General features: G+C 38.9%; 1 protein-coding gene across 1 annotated transcript in view; it reads left to right on the top strand.

The window, feature by feature from the left end:
* The first annotated feature begins 7,170 nt into the window (after nucleotides 1-7,170).
* pou6f2 (POU class 6 homeobox 2) overlaps nucleotides 7,171-18,118 on the top strand; it is a 69,438-nt gene continuing 58,490 nt past the window's right edge. Inside the window, exon 1 of the mRNA XM_040127323.1 lies at nucleotides 7,171-7,354. Within this exon, the coding sequence (XP_039983257.1) occupies nucleotides 7,183-7,354 (172 nt within the window). The 5' untranslated portion in view covers nucleotides 7,171-7,182. The remainder of the gene's footprint in view (nucleotides 7,355-18,118) is intronic.

The raw sequence follows: 18,118 nt of genomic DNA on the forward strand, positions 1-18,118 counted from the left end.
TTGAGGTCTCTCTGACAGAGACACGATAATAACAGCCGAAAGATGAGGCATGGCGCCAATTAAGGTCAGGTGCGAACTAGAGTTCGTTTTCCACCTTTTAATTTTTATTTCCCAAGGGCTCTTACACCTTTAAAGGTAGTTTTTGTGGGGTTTTGACTCTTTTAATGTCTTTTTGACTCTTCTAGTGTCTACTGCTGCTCGTATTTGAGACTTTTAAGCTACTAGGTTAATGTCATACACTAATAAAGTCTTAAACTGCGCCAAGTACAACCAGGTATACTCTTAAGTCACAAATCATGTCTTCCCCCAAGGTTTTATTATGCAAACTTCAACAACTTGAACATTTGCCAAATACAATAAACTAATACCAAACTATCCTCCAAGCTTTCCCCAGGTGGATAAAACAGTTGATGGCTGCCGCGATGGAAGATGCATTCAGATCCATTTGGATATTGTAGTAAAAGCAGTTGTGGTAAGTAACTAAGTTAAATACATTTGCTCAAGTACAGTTTTTGAAGTACTTTTGAGGTTCTTGAGGTATTACTTTACTTCAGTATTTTCATTTTATGGTACTTTATACTCATTCTACACTACAATTTCAGGGAGAGATATGTTTGTTTGTTTTTTATTTCGCTACAGTACATTTATAAAGTGCAGCTATAGTTGCTGTTTGCTTTGCCGATTAATATTTTACATACAAAACATACAATAAGCTAGAACGCATGACATGCAAGACATTGTTACAATGACCTACTCAGCAATATAGTGTATATAACTAAAGTAGTTGAAAACAGCTCCACCCCTGCCAGTTGCCTTAAAATAATACTTACACATGTGCATTAATAATAATAATCTAATTATATCATATATATTTCAATACAATACTCACAGGGGTAATTTTCTGCATAATAAGCACTTTTACTTTTGATACTTCAATTATCATTACATTTTGCCGATTATACTTTCTTACTTTTACTTAAGTAGTATTTTGAATGAAAAACTTGTAATAAAGTATTTTTCCATTGTTTTATTGCTAGCAAAGATCAGAATATGTCCTCCACCACTGTGTAAAAGTATTAGTATCACAATTTAAAAAAACAACAAGTGAAAGTCCTTATATTTAAGGCCTTGCATTATTATAAGTATTAGCTCATGCATAATAACCTCTTTGAGAGTGTTACATTTTTTATATATTTTATATTATTGGATTATACTGATGCATAAACATGCATGCAGCATTTTAATGTTCCAGCAGGTCAACCTGAAGCTAGTTTTGGCAGTGTATCAAATTTTTTTTCAAGCTGATCAGGTTTTGAAAGTAAAACAGGCATCTGCAAAGTAACTAGTATAGCTGTCAGATAGATTTAGCTGAGTAAAAAGGAAAATATTTCCCTCAAAAATGTAAAGGTCTAGAAGTATGAAGTAGCATAAAATGCAAATTTTTCCTTAAAATTATACAGTGAAGCTTTTGAAAAAAAATTTCCACCGCTGAATGGCTGTCGCAGATTTTTCTGAACTTGCCACCTGGGCAAAATACCTCTGCATTCACCGATAAAATAAAACATTTCAAATTGGTTAATATGTGAGAGTGAGAGATCAGACCCTTAGCACTAAAATCATGTGGTTTTTCTTTTTTTTTTTAATTACCAGACATTCCTGAACATGGTGGTCAAATGAATCCCTCAGACATTAGTCAACTCTCCCTGTCCTTCCTCACTCTGCTGACAGCTGCTTGCCAGAGTCCAGATGAATGCCAAAGGTATGAGTTGCCTCTTCTTTATTGAGATTGTCTACCACCCCCATCTTGCCTCATCCATCCTCAGGAGAATCCTAATGCACTGATACCAAGGGGGAATATTTTTTTTTTCTTTACAATCTACTTAGCAATGATTTATTGATTGTGGCTTCCACCCTCGCAGAGAATTAGCGATCCTTTTTGGGAAATCAGATTTTCACACCTTTCAGGAGTGTGTATGTGGCGCAGGTCTCCAGAGACATTTTGAGGGGAAACTGACTTTGAGGAGCGGTGGCGTGTGAATCTCTACAGTGTCACTCCTCTGCTGCCAATGGTATGCCCGCTGAATTGTCCTGTGAGTCACTGCTACCCTCCTCATCTCTCTCTATAGTTTTGAATAATTAATTTGTTGATAAATACAGTGTCCGAGCTTGATTTGAATATGTTTCCAATTCCATCAAACCCCTTAAAACACATGGTTTGCTCTCTCTCATATCATAAGCATGCAGGGGCCCCTCTGAGGTATAAGCATTTCATAGAAAAAAAAGGAAAATAATAAAAACAACCCTTGCCCTCATAGGAGGAGTCAGATTAGTGTGCTGAAAGCTTTGATGCTCCAGAATGTCAGCTCCATGGATCGATCTGGCAAAAAACACACACGCACACCTGACCAATCAGAGGCGTGAGTCTGTTGTGGACCTGCTGGGCACCGTGGTTTACAAGCTTCAAAGAGCTCCTTTTAATACACTGCTTTGATAGCCCTCAGCCTTCACTGACCCACCAACCATCCACTGGTGAGCATTTTAGCTTTAGAGGAGTAGAGAGGGATAACTGTTGATCATATTAATGAGTGTGAAGAAAAAAAAAAATCAACTCAAATCTTCACTACTTATAGCACTGGCCTGCTATTCCAAGAGAGAGCATACAGAGGAAGTCGATTTGCTAGTATTTTTACAGATAAAATTATACAAACCTGCTGCATTTTTCATGAGTACATCACAGAAAATATTAATTGCGCTATACATTTGCATGCGTGATGTTGCTTTGGTGAAATTGTCCCAGAAGTAAACAAAAGACCATTCACTACGTGATAGAGGAACAGTTTGGTTAATAACCCTAAGGGGGAGACAAATCATCATCTACCATACCACATTAGACATAAAGGTCTTGGAATATTTACCCAACGCAGCAGAATAACACATCAGCTACAGATACATGAAATTAGTACTTCAAAATTATTGGTTGTTGTTGGCCTTTGACTGCAACATTAACACAAAAATTCAATGTTCAGGTTTTAGTTCTTGTTTGTTTTAGTTTTTTTTTCCCCACAAAAAACCCCACTAAGTTTGTCTTAATTTAACATACATACTGTATGCTCACAGTCATTATTTGTGCAAAACATACCATTTATACAAAGGTCAGTTAGCCTTCATTATAGCTTTTGTTCAAATTATTCCTGGAAAAATGAACAAAAGAGCAACATAAAAGGAGACTTATTTTATTCCTTTTACTGTAGCAATGGAAACATTTCTAATGGCAGATATCAGACTTTCCTATTTGTAGGTATTTTTGCCCTTGCATTACTCAGGTCATTACAATTGCATTATAAGGAATACTACCTCATCCGGTACCATGATGAGTAATTACAATCTAATGACAGTATGTATTTATTTGCCTTTTAGGCACTAGGTCACTTAGACCAGTGATAATGGCTTTAAAATAAAGCAGTCATGGGTTGGTTGCAGACAAAAGATGATCTATGTAGTGCTTGGAATACATTTGTTATCTCACAAAGTCATGTAACCAAACGCAAACATGTTTTGTCAACAGTTTTTTTTACATTGATGTTTATAAGAAGACGTTAACATGGTCAAGTGCCTTTTGTGTAGATTATACTCTGTAATCTTTTTTCCTGACTGGTTTATTCCAGTTTAGGGTTACGGGTGTGCTTAGGCCTGCCCCAGCATACTATGGGCACAAAGTAGGGAAACACCCAGGACAAATTACCTGTACTTTGTAGAGAAGCTGTGTCCACATTCCAGTCTACATTATAATTCTAAGCAGGTTTTGCATATGTAGTGCGTTATCTTTGTGGAAGTGAGAAAACAGAGCAATGCAAAAAGGAAAACAAAAATATACATTTTATCTTTGGCAAAAACATTTTGCTTTTTGTTATTTTTGGCATTCCAAATTCACAGTTTGACTGACATATGTTGATGCATGTACGATATAATTTCCTGTTAGTACAAAACAGGAAAGTACAGAGTAATTTTGTATACTAGCTGCAAAAACGCTATAGTATGAGAATTAGTACATGGTGCATTCAGTGTACTGTTAGTATGTTGTATGGATTTGGGACACAGCTATATTAAATAATCTGTTGTACCAGCTTAATTCTGCTATAAATACCAGAGATGACTGCGAATAAGATAAAACAATATTAAGACAATTATGATGAGTACTGATTGATTAACCAGAGGAGTCTTGAGTGTTACAGTGGAGCTTGCTGGTCACAGGCTGAAATCCCTCGTCCTCACACTGGGACAGCACTGGTAAGGCCACTTGCTATTAGCATGGATATCTGATGACATTTGGGACCCTCTGCTAACCACTGATTCTCTGGCCACTGGGGGTGTTTGGTGAATGGGAGGCAGGGGGGGTCAAGTGCTTTTTCTTGTTTCTGCAACCTGTTCCTGAGAGCTGTGGCCAGACTGAGCGAACAGAGAAGGAACGAGACAAACCTTTTCCCTCATGTCTGCTCCCGCCAACCCTCTTACACACACACAAACTCACATTATTGCTTTAATCAGGGGTCTGAGGTCTTCTCTAGAAAATGAAGCTAATCCGTTACACAGCCAGTGCTTAGAATCAATAATCTAATTTCTTATGGTAATTTTTAAAATATTCCTTTTTATTACGGATTTTTACAATAAGATTACAGTTATCCCATTATGTGTAATTACATTAGTCCGTGAGTTTAAATTAATAAACGCACCCAATTTGGTGGTATGATTTCAAATAGGCTAAGCTAACTGTTTTGAATGAAGTAATTAACAGCTGCGTAAGATGGTGAAAGATGCGTTGCCCCCCTTATCCTCGAGCCTCAGAGGCCAGGGGAAGATTAGAGCTCTGATCTCATTCCCAGCACTTGTTTGGAGTCTGTCAGGAAGAGAAATGCCAGCATTAGAGAGGTACCGCCACACTCCTGATATGATGAAATAAGGAGAAAAGGGGAAAGGGAAAAAGATGGAGGGATGGACAGAAAGGACCCTGCCCTTCTCTGAAGTGTCAGTAGCTTGTTTATTCTATTTTTCATCGTAGCTGCTGGGGCAAAGATTCCCATTTTTTCTTCTATTTTTTTCCCCCCACCTCCTAACAAAAACCACTGCTCTCATTTTTTATAGGTCTTGCAAACTCTCATGCCCCAGTGAAAATTACATTGTGAAACGGTAGAAAATTCAGAGCTGCCTGTGCTCCCCGCTGTCCCTCTGAGCTTTCAAACAGTCAACAGACTGTGAAGAATAAATAATAAAAAACTATTGATTATTTTGATGACTGCAAGATTCAATTAGGTATTAATTTTGCCCTCCAGTGGACCTATCAAGCAACTCAAAGGAGAGGAGGTAGGAGGCGGGGGTGGACCCAAATGCATGCAGAGTGTGGCCAGGCTCAGACAGAGGGGAAAATGTGTTTGCCTTGGTGGGCAGAGAGGTGCATTGATGCGCAGTGTCCCACATTTAAGTGCTCCACAAATGAAGCCCTGATGACTAGTGACATTGTTACCAGGGATATGAGTATTGACCAGCCGGCTCACGTTTTTAACGACAGCCCAAAGTATTTCTATTGATTAACATTTTCATAGATTATCATGTGTCATATCAAACAGGGCTGATTCCTGTGATGAGCACATTAAAGAGGCCCCTCTGGGCAGGAACTCATTGACCACCCTGATTGAAGTGGGAGCAAGATAAGACTCACCCTCCTTTTTACTTTCTGTGCCTGTATGTGCTGGTCACCTGTCCTTTGCCGAGACATATTCGGGTTGGACTCGATTCATAAATAAGGAAGAGGGCCGTAGTCCTGCTGCTGTGTGTCTGTGTCTCAGAGCCTGAGGTGGGGTGAACACTGTCTGAGGAGCTCTCCAGTCAGAAAACACAAGGGGGATGAGACAGAGGGTGTGAAGGAAGGAGTGAAAGTGTGCGTGTGTGTGTGTGTGTGTATATGTGTGTTTGGGGGCGGGGGGGTGACATCTCCAGTGCTTGTCTTAGGAAGCAACCTCAGGCTTGAACCTGTGGTGGCCATTCAGATACACGAAGGTTGAGGACGCTGCTTCTGGTTGAGTAGAGAGCATGTACTAGCTCCTCTCTGCGCTGTGGTGGCATGTTTTAACTGCTGTTTGACTGACATCACCATTTGGACTTTCTGAAAACTCTTTTTTTTCTTTTTTTTCTTTTTTTTTTACTCTTTTCTTCTGGAGCTTTGTTAGGTAAGAGCAATTTTTCCAGCAGCTTTTAAGAAACTTTTCGTTTAGTATTCGGAAAAAAAAAAAAGTGTAGACTGTATTCTGTTAGTTGTGTGCAAGTGTTGGATCTTGTTGCAGATAAAATGTCCTGATGGGAGCATCTAAATCAATAATACTATTAATAAAATGATCCTAAACGTCTTTTTTTTTAAATTTCCAAAACATTAAGTTCTCAATTATACTTTTCCTGAATTTATTCTATTCCAAGATGTTCAGACAGATAATGCTCTGATCATGTCATGTAGATGCCGTTTCATTCTTGTTTCTAAGTGCAGACTAAAAATGAAAATAATTGGGAGAAAAATTTTGGGGAACATCAGTGACTTCATCTCTTGTTTAAATCAGGCCTTAAGTTCATGTTGCCTTACTCTCTGCTGCAAGATGTCACCTTTGATCTCATTTCGTGTCACCAACTATGTGAAAATTGATATAATCACTGGTGTGTATTTTTGCTCATATCTTCCTTTTTAGATGTAGAATTAGATTTATTTCATTTATTTATCGGCACGAAGCCCAGGACCTCTTTGTAGACTGCTGTCATCTCAGTGTTTGCTGAAGATGAGGCACATGTCAGGTAGTAATGAGCCCTTGGAGATGAATGTATCTCCGTTTTAGGACTGTAGGGTATAATGGTAAGGCCACGCGATCCGTAACAGTTCTTCACCAGGCAGAAGCCAGCAGTATCAGCGGGGTAGCACCAGCCTCAGATAAAAGGGAGAGCTGGAGAGGGAGGGAGCAAGAGAGAGAGGGAGAGTGATGAGTGAGCGATAGAAAGGAGAAGCTGGCTAGAGAGAGAGAGTGAGTAGAGACATAGAGAAGGAGCCGGTGTGAGTGAGACGCCAAAGCAGATCTAACCAGGGGTGTTTTCTCTTTTTTTCCCTCCTCCCTGTTTCCCACCTGGGCTCCCAACTCCCTCCAGGATCCGATGATTACAGGGCAGCTGAGCAAGCCGCTGCTCTCCCTGCGCAGCAACATGAGCGCGGCAGAACTCCGGGCGGATGACAAAGCGGCCACCCCAGACAGCGAGCTAAACGACGAGCCCCTGCTCCTGCCCTCTGACGCCACGGACAGAGAGGGCACTCCCAACAAGCTGTACGGTAAGTCGGCTTACGCCTTCCGTCTGTCCCTTCCCCTTTGTAAAGCTGCTGGATGAGGTCTGTTTTAAGCAGCGGTGAGGTGAAACCTGGAGGCTTCCGGTGCTGGGACAGGTGTCAGCAGTGTCAGACAACAAACTAAGTTTAAGTGCAATGAGCACATCAATGTTTGGCTCTTTTAGTGCTTAGATACGTTATTGGGGAAATAGAATTATATGTCGTTTTTTGTGTGTTAAGATGTTTCATGTGCCTTCATATTTCAGATGTTCTTAGAAAAGCAGTTCATGTTTGCAAGGGACAGTCTGTGTCAGCTGAAAGTGTATTGACTTTACAAAGTGATGCAGTACATATTTATTGCACTGTCTTAAATACTATACTACTACTATACTATACTATACTACTAATACTAACTACTAAGTAAGTATTAGTGGATCATGTTGATGCTCTCTTACTATGCATGACTGTCCTTTATCTAAAATCTTTCAAAAAGTTTAACTCACCTGTAAAAATCAAATTTTACCTGTCAGGATATATTTTACCTCAAACCCACCTTCACAGCCCTGGTGGTGTTTGGTAATATTATGCTTTTATACCTTTTATATTTTTTATATTTCATCATACATGGAGAAAATTATATATTTGTTATTTAATGATGGAATTAATAGCAAACTAAGCAGATAAATTCAAACTTAATATTGAGTGAAATTAAAACCTCAACTTTACAGCAGATATTGTATTTATCTTCACCACATCCGATGTGATATTGTTTCTAGATTTTTGCAGAGGTTTCCCTTTTTATAGTCATTTATTTTCAGTTTATTCAGATATTTTTAATCTTTTGGTTTCTTCAGTTGCAAATGATCTTCAAGATTAACCAATTTCTATATCAGCATGCCTCATTATTTTTGCAGTTATCTCATTAATTGAGTGTTCACACTCTATTTTGGTTTTGTCTAAATAAGTGTGTTATGTTTTTTTACTATGAGCTGTTTCAGTCATGAACTAATTCAATCACTGTGCTCCGTTATGAATCAATAAGCATAATGATATAAATTACATTATAAATTATAAATTAATTCAGATTATTTACTGTAATGAGAAAGGTAATGTAACCCTAAAGCCCCATCATTAGAGAAATTGTGTAATCATTAAAATTAGAAATAATTACAACCTGAATATATGTATTGATATCAAAATGTAATGTCCAGTAACTGCAGCTTTAAGGCAATAGTTATTTTAGAGAGAGCTGAAAGATTTCAACTTGAATATATATATGTTATGTCAAGGAAATTATGTGCTCCCATCCTTAGCAATTATCTGTCCTCACATAACAAATTGTTTCTAAGACTTTGTTTTTAATTGCTTAATTTCAGTAGATGGTTCCTTATAGGAAACCATACCAAATATTGTGCAAAACATATTTGAAGGACTTCTTATAAAGAGCTGATTCACTTAACATATTTTTATAATTGTACCTCTTGTTATTATTATATGTTTAATTTTTTTATGTGGGTGCAAGGTGGCAAGTGACAAAAATCCTTCTCTAATGTCTTTAGATGTTGCTTTTGAATATTTATACAAACTATTGTGTCTCCTCCTCTTGTAAACATCTGTTTGTCTGTTTTTCCATTTCTGAAAGTTAAACTGTGTATGTTTGTGCACGTGCATACCTTAGTGTGTTTGTGTGTGAGAGATTTAGGTATGTAATTGATTTATTGCTGGTTATAAATTTATATTGCCATATTTATATTGCTATATTGCTATATTGCTATATTCGTTGTTTCTTATTATTTTAATAAGAGATGTTAGTGGAATATCAGTATGTATGAATCTCTGTCTGACCCTCTCAGTGTGTGTGTGTGTGTGTGTGTGTGTGTGTGTGTGTGTGTGTGTGTGTGTGTGTGTGTGTGTGTGTGTGTGTGTGTGTGTTTTTTTTTTTCCTGGGAAGGGGCAGGGAATATAGTAAAGTGCCTGTGGACTGGGCTTGCCAAACATTTGTGAACGAAATAAAAAGCGAAGAAGAAGAATTTCGAGGAGGAATAGCCAAATATTACTGTCAAACCTAATCAGCGAGAGTTCAGCCATCTTTTAAATCCTTATTTCATGAATAAATTGAGGCTAGAGGCTTCTAAACAAGGACTGGGTACTGCAGGATTTGTCTCAAAAGCGTTGCAATTTGGTTTAATAAGCATCAAGTCTATCCCTCTTTCTTCCTTTCTGATCAATCTCTATCTGACTACTTTCCTGCTTCTCCTTTGCTCCTTTTTGCTTCTCTTTTTCTCTTGTGCATGTTCACGTATGTGTTGGTAAATACTTGACTATTTATTTATATTTGAAGCTATTTTAGTTTCAAATAACTATTGCACCTTTATCAATGATAAATATGCAAGTAACCAATAACTTCTTAAACATGTTGTTAAATTCTAGAACCATATAATAAAGGTTTTTTTTATTTCCATTTTGTGCTTAATGTTTGCTGATGGTCTGTTGTCATACTGCCTGAGCTGCTCCAGTGTAACTTGTGAATGTTTTGGGGGATGGTTTGTCCTTGCCCGATGGCACAGCTCACAGCGGCAGGTTTGGTTTGGGAACCGCTGCCCACATGTCCCGTTAGAGAGAAAGGCAGGGACCGGTGAGGAGATGTGGCACAGTTGTGTCTTCTGCTTGGAGAGATAGGAAGGAGGAGTAAGTGAGAGAAGGTGGTTGAAAAAGAGGACTCAGCATTTCCTGTAATTCCTCCAGAATAAAAGGAAAGGTATGGTGATAGTGACACTTAATTTTTTTACTCGGTAATGATGGCTTTATTTAGTTTTGATATTTATTGAAGTTTGAGTAAACATTTTGCAGATTTTTACGCTTTTAACTGCAGTTGATGGATTATATCACCCTCTTTGAGTCAGATGTATGAAGCCTCTCCAAAACCAATTGACCGTAACACATGTGGACATAAAGGTAAAAGCTAGGCCATGTAATTCAATTTCTGAAAAGCTGATATTTTGAACATATGCATTTCCACACAATGAGAAGAAATGCATCTGAGGGTATTTGACCCTTTGAATAGCTAAACAGTTTACAAAGACAAACATTTTAGGCAATAATTATAATCTTTTGGTTTTTTTACACTGGTTGGATTTGATATCATAGTTATTTGAGTCAAATTTGCTTGAATTTTTATTTGCAGTCAACTCTCACGTTTGCAGGAAGATTGTATTCAGTTTGCAAATTTCCCCATTCTTTTATCAACATGATTGCCACTGATATGAGAACAACCCTGAATCGAAAATTTAAACTAGGTCTTACATTATTTAGGCTTTTCCTTATGTGGTTCTGCACAGTGCAGAAACCACAGTGTTAAGATTTGTTCCCTTTACTTTTATTGTGGTGAAGAGCAAGAGATGAAGGTGTACTTTGGATTCCTGGGTTTCAGAAGAACAGTAATATGAGAACTTTGTTCCGTTTTATGTCTGTTATTTTGAAAAATCTCTGATAAAATGCTCCAGTCTCATGATTGACAGACATGGATATCACGTGCACAAAAAAAAGCACACACTAATAGTTTCAAGGAAATGTTCAGACTTAATTTACTCCCCTAGAGTTCAAGTATTACTACTGTATATCTATCATGTAGACAAAAAAACCTACTCTTAAATGCATTTAGAATAGTTTTATATAACACACAGACACAGGTATACACAGTGTTTTCATAACACAGCTACTTGAAAGTTTTTTGACTCTTGATTAAAACACTTGTGAGAATAGTTTGTTAGTCTGCTGCTGAAGTATAGACTTCCTGAAAGACGTTTTTTGATTGAAAAGTTGTAAAATGTCTCTTGTCACTGGGGATTTTTTTGACAATAAGTGTGACAAATGTGCCTGAGAGTATTTTCTGGCACATTTACATCACAGTATATACACATGTTAGACTGACAATATGGAATAGTTTTGAATCATCATTGCAGAAAATTTTCTCTCTCACTTTTTGACTGTTGACATTGCTGCATGTCTACTTTGAGCTGCGATTACATGCGCCATATATGTGTTTTCATATTAATGAGCCTACAAACAATTTTCATCGCTATAGATTTGATGTATGATCATAGTATTAGTGCTTTAATACTTTGTATGAGTTTGTGCGAGTGTGAGAGGTCGGTGGGAGACAGTGACAGTGGCAGTAATGTTTGTCCACAGTAAATTGTCCACCATCTACACCCACCACATGCTTACTGCAGTGGTGAAAGGATTGTTCTCTTAAAAGCTTGCCTGTGCAAATACTCTTCCACTTCAGCTAACAGGGGCTACGAGGCGCCACAAACATCCTGCCACCTTGTTTTTATTCCAAGTAGAAGTGGACATTAGGTGGGAATGCTGTGTTAGTAGGGCAAGCAATTTTTTTTTTTTTTAGCGGACGAGATGGTGTTGGAAGCGTACAGTGTCTGTCTTCTCTTCTCAAGCAAATCTCCCCCTTCCGGACATCAACAGACAAGATAATAAGACACTCAGAGCACAATTCCGTATTATATTCAGCAACCAAAGGCTCATCTCTTGTCAGTTTGCATTTACTCTTCCAAGGATGTGACGCTTCTATCATCATCCTGTCAAAGAAAGCCCGGCTGGAAAGACAGGAGCGCTCATTTTGTACACTTACTGTCTACATGAAATGGTCTGCACTTATATAGATCCTGCCAAAATGGTGGAACATTTTTTCAAAGGTCACCCAGAGACCCCCCTCCCCAAAAAAGCAAAATGAATCTGTCATTAATTCCTGCTATTGGCGGTCATTCACAACAAAAAGTCCACCCAATATGCCACATTTGCTGCAATGCTGTACCCTGGCTTTATTTTTTTAGAAGCTTACTAGGCTTCAATTACTCTCTGATTGTACACTGGAGTAGTGAAATGAATTTGATCTGGACAATTCAACATGTCATCCACACAGGACAGTGTTATTTTGAAGAGCACTTAAACTTGCATCATCAGAAAAGTTGCAGTACATCTCTTTGAATGTAAGTTTGAACAATTTTCAGTCAGTCTTTTTTTTTGTGTTTTTTTTGTGTTTTTGTTTTTTTTGTGGGTGCATATCATTGATTTTGAGTTTAAACATGATGTGTCCTAATTTCATAATTCCACTTGGGTTTATATCCAGCAGTAGGCTTATAATATCAGTTTGCATACTAAATTGATTTCTGAGTATTGTGTTGATGGAGAGTATTGTTTCATAACGCAGAGCACATGAGAAAAGACAGGACACGTTTTACGTTGACATTAGCCTTCCAAAACCACAGTCTGACTTTGATTGACTTGGTTTGATTTCACAACCATCTTCACTCATTTTTTCTTGGTACAAAATGGTGAAACACGCTACTTTCTTGTATTCTAACTTACTTTGTGCATACTTAATATTTTTACTATATAGTGTACATATGGGACAAAACTACTGTCTTTCGTGTAGAATTCTCCTTTGCACTGCTTTCCACTGCAAATTCATACACACATGTAGACACACAAAGACGCACGCACACACATTGCTGGAGGCACAAGTTCTTATTATTTTTGTGTAATCAGCTTAGTGAGCAGGATGCATGGTGGGATAGGCTGCTTGCTGATGCAAAGAGCCTCATAATGTTGTGCGGTGAGGTTAAGTAATAAAATGGCGCAAACCCAGTGCTGAATGGGCCACGCTGAGTAAATAAGAGTGGATAAAGGAGACTGAGGGGGAACAGGTCTCTCCGCAGGAGGTAGATCTCATTATAGGGATTTCTGCTGTCTGCGAAAACTTGAAAACAAGCTTAATGGATGCCTATAAAGCAGGTGTAATACATTTGCTAATGTGCCCGCAGTGGCCATGGCTACAGCATCACGATCACCATATTGCATGAAGGACAGGGAGCAAGGATGAGCACAAGGCAGACTCCTTGTTTTCAATGCAAACAGCAGGAAAGGTCATCAGGTTTCACAGATGCTTGGTTATGCAGAAATGACTTTGAGCAACACATAGAACTTCAAAATAATGGAGAATATAATTCTCCCCATTGATTTTGTATTTAAAGTTAAAAAGATTATTGCCTTGACTAGAAGGTATTCCAAAGAAAAGCGCATGCAAGTTATGTAGGTGGACAGCTGTGGAGAAAATAAATTGAATTTCAATATACATTTATTTTAGTTATACACTTCCTTTAAGTTGCGGAAATCATTTTCAGAAAAAAAAAAAAAACTTACATTTTGTGTAGTATACGCTCCATAACCAATATCAATAAGCCTTTCATGTAGAGCTAACAAAGAGGCATCACATCTCCTGGCACGGACACGCATGGTGTTGTTGAGATGTAATTGAAGCTGCAAGGGTCACATTTTTGGAATAGAAATTACAGTCTTGTCTTTGACTTGTGTGGCGTGAACCAGAGATGCATCCCACAGCCCTTGTGTCCTTCACAAGCCTTTATTATTTATAACGCTCGCTCTTTGAGCAATGACCAGTACTAATGCATAACCTTCTGTCCTTCTGGCTGATTCGCTTCCTTTGAAACCAAAGATTGAGGCAGGAGAAGTGGGTGTATGTTGGATGAGGCAGAGGTATGGGCGGGCGGAGGGAGGGAGCTACTATAGGGCAGTGGAGATCCAGGCTATCGAGAAGTTATTATGTTTTTTCCCTTTATATCTGAGGATGTGGAATAACACTGTGATGCTTCTTTTCTCCAGAATAGAGTTATGGCCTTCAAAGCAATACTATTTCCTGACGTCCTTCCTTCTACTATTTGTCTGCTCCACCAGAAAAATGTGCTGGGAGGGGTAGGGTGGGGTGGCGTGTCTTTTAGCTACATGATTATTTGCTTGTTTCCACCTGTACCCACTCAGTTCTGTAAACATCACCACAACAGGGGCATACAGTATCATATACTGGACTTTTTCCAGATAAACTCATTTCTAGATAAAGTCCATTTAGCTCAGGTTTCAGTGGAGTTAAGATATACTCATGTGCCGCCTGTATCACCTGATGTTATCCTATAGTGATTGAGCCTGTGCTCCAGCGCTGCTGTGATCCATTGTTATTATACCTCTATGACAGAAGGATTGGGTGAGGAGGGGGGAGGAGAAGAGGCTTTGAGGGGCAAGGGGTAGAAAGTGGGACATAGGCAGCATTAGTGCCAGATAGCCTGGGGGGCCCAGGGTGATGTGTCAGGCATGACATGTGGGTGTCTAGCCCCACACGTACACACACACACACACACACACACACACACACTCACACACAAACACACAAACACACAAACACACACACATAAACATACACGCTGTGTGCTGGACTGCCCTCACACCCCACTGGCTACTTTTAAATGTCCAGCAGTAGACCAGATGCAATACAGAATGGACAAAAAATGCTGTCCGCTGATGGATGCTGCTTTTAACATGATTACAGTTTGAAGATGCAGATCTTCTTCATTCTATAAAATGACGGGAAATAGTGAAAAATGCCCACAACAACTTCCCAGAACCTAAGGTGGTATTTTTAAATTGCTAGTTTTGTTGAACCAACAGTAGTCCTAAACTAGAAATAATATTAGATTCATGATGTTTTAAAACAGAGAAAAGCAGCAGATACTAACATTTGAGAGGCTGGAACCTGAGAATGTTTTACATTTTTACTTTGATTAATGACTTAAATAGTTAATTGTAATTCAAAACTGTTGTTAGGTAATTTTCCGTCAATTGGCTGTTGAAGTAATTAACTATAACTATGGATTTTGTGCAATTTGAATTTGTCCTTCTTTCTTCTCTTGAAGTCATAAGTAGTTCTGCGGCTAATCATATCATTGTCATTATGTGTTAATCTGTCGATGATTTTTTATATTAATTATTTCATGGTTTGCTCTATAAAATGTCAGAAAAATATGGAAAATGTCCATCATCATTTCCCTTAGCCACAGGCTCAAATTTCTTTACAGAAACATAATATATTTACATAATATGATATAAAACGGAGAAAAGCTGAAAGACATAAAAGCTGTACCCAGAAAATAAACTTAATTGGATAATAATTAATATTAATCATTTTTTCATTCACAAATTTTTTCAGGTTTAAATGCAGTCAAAGTAGAGAGGTATGACACAGAGTGACAGGAACCCTGTTTCAGCACAGGGTTGAAGGCTGCAGGCAGCAGAATCCTATTTACAGCAAATATCATTTAGGTAATTCAGGAGGAGGAGCAATAGTGAAGCAAGCATCTCCTAAAAGGCTTACAGCTCTCTAAAGCTAGTCTTCATTTCAGCGTTGCGCCTTCGCTGATGGCTATAAAAGGATGAAGAATAATTTGGATTGTTATTTGCCTCTTTCAACCCTGGGCTAATCAGGTTGACATTGCTTTGGGACTGAGGAGGACGCTCCATAACAGATGTGCTCATGTCCAAAGTGTCCCAAGTCCCCCATGAGGTTGCAACACAACAGCCCTCTTCTCTCCTCCCTTCTCCTCCTCCTCTATTCCCCTTCCCTTCTCCATCATCCTCTCTCCATCACACTGTCTCTCCTTGTTGACCTTTGAAATGGGCATTGCCTCTTCGCACCAATTTACCTCCCTCTGGTCCCCTCTTGTGCTTGTGCTGCTTCCATCTCCACTCCAGCATCAAGGGAGAGACAGGTAAGAGCTGGAGAGCAGAGCACTCTCATGTCAAAGAGCCTTTTGGTGAAGACCTGTGGCCACAAGTGTAGCACAGGGGCCGTTACTTTTTTTAAGCATCGTCTGCATGCAGACTCCCCATCCATTCATCAGAAACTGGGGGCTCACTTATGAAGTTTACTATTTTCTGTTGTTTACATTTTAAACCTTTCTGTGGAGACATCTGTTACTACATCACATCCATTTCCTCTCTGCCTGTCCTTCTTCTTCTTCTGCCCCCCCCCCCCCCCCAATGGCTTAACAATGGCCTCAGAAATAGTCACAGAACTGCTGAGGTGTAAAATCCTTTCTATTCTGCACACTCGAGAAAACCACCTCCTATGTAATTCCTTAACTCCATAATTCCACTTTGTGCCAGAATAATGAATGACGGAGTTTTTTTTTTTCTCCCCCGTAAGGTCTACATCCTTGAGCAACGAGTATTCAGGCTTTAATGTTCGAGGCCTGGAGAGATTGCCGTGTCCTCTTCTCCCTCTTGCCCCTGCTCTGGGCTCTTAATTAAGGAAATGACAGCTCTCCTAGCAGCAGCAGTAGCCATAATGTAGCTAATAGTGTTACAGGCAGCCACTCAGAAGTCAGTCTCTGGTGATTTTCTATCCACAGAAACACTATTGACCTATCCCTAGCAGCTTCTCCACCTCAGCCTCTAAACAGAGTATTACTTCCCCGCCGGTCCAGAGGGAGCCATCTGACTAAGAGCACCTGAAGTTATTGGCAGCATATTATGCCCTGTGTTATTGTTGAGGGCTTTGGTAAGAGTAATGAAACACTGAGCTAAATCACTGGTGATTTTGGCTCTCTTGCATTCTACAAGGAGTTAAGTAAAACACTTTAAAGCTCACACTGCATGTTATAGGCTGCGTTGCTCTATAATGCACTCTGCCTTGTTTGTAACATTACTTCTTGGACTTTATTCCAGGCCGCTTTAGATAGAAAAATGAAAGTGAAATGATCTGTCGCACTACATTTCTTTCTCTCTCAGCGCTCTCTGCTCTCTCTGCAATGCCACATCAACTTTTCAAGTGGTATTAACAAAATCAATGGTCAAACATTCTGGGACAATTGGTTGCGTATTGATGGAATTAAACCTTGTGTATGATGCGGCTCGCCGTTTATCTCGGCCCATCCTTTTTGCTCCAATAGCCCACAGATCCCTGTCCAACATAAACGCTCTGAATCAACAACACAATGCATATTTGGTAATGAAAATCATATTATTGTTTTGCACTTTTTTGCACTGTAATTACCACAACTGCAGTAATTCCACTCAGATTAAGAATTGATGTAATAAATTTATAATCTTCAGTCTTTTTAAATGTGAAATTATTTTCCAGGGATTAGATGTCAGGGGCAAAATGATTGACAACATCTTAATAGCTAACACGTGCATTCAGCCAGACATTTTCAAAAGGACCATTATAAAAATGGCGGTTGGCTGTTCATTCTGTATAGCGTGAATCGTTACCAGGCCTCTCTTGTACATTTGACAACTTACATAATGCATTTCCACTAAAATAGCTTAAGTGTTAAAGCTTCTTTTATGGGCAAAAATTGATTCACAAATGCACTGAGGCGAAAGCTAACATGAACACAAAGCTTTCAATAACACCCATTTTATTCAGACTGTCAATGTATGAAGCTGTTAGATTAGACAAGGTGGAATGCTGATTGCTTTATGAAATCCAGGCTAATTGTTTTGTGGTGTAGCCCTTGGGGCACCCTGCATTAAGACAGTCAAATAAATACAGCTCTTTGCCCACCCACCCACTACCCCTCCCGCCCCCCAAACACACTTACACTGACATACATACACACACACACACACACACACACACACACACGCACACAAAGCCCTCTGCCCTGTGTGGCATTGAAAGTCGCTCTCCAGTGGCCACTTTGGTGATCAATGAAAGAGAATTTATATAGTGGTGGATATCGGCAATATTTCCATGACATAAGTCACATCAAATCGCACCCTGTTTCCTGTGATAAATATGATTGTTTTGCTTACATAAAAAAAGTAATCTTACTGTCACTAATCATGTCACTGTCAGTGGGACTTTGGAGTTAATTAAGAATTGTTCCATGTAATTAGGAT

The sequence above is a fragment of the Xiphias gladius genome, chromosome 5 (assembly GCF_016859285.1).
Source record: "Xiphias gladius isolate SHS-SW01 ecotype Sanya breed wild chromosome 5, ASM1685928v1, whole genome shotgun sequence".
Classification (NCBI taxonomy): domain Eukaryota; kingdom Metazoa; phylum Chordata; class Actinopteri; order Istiophoriformes; family Xiphiidae; genus Xiphias; species Xiphias gladius.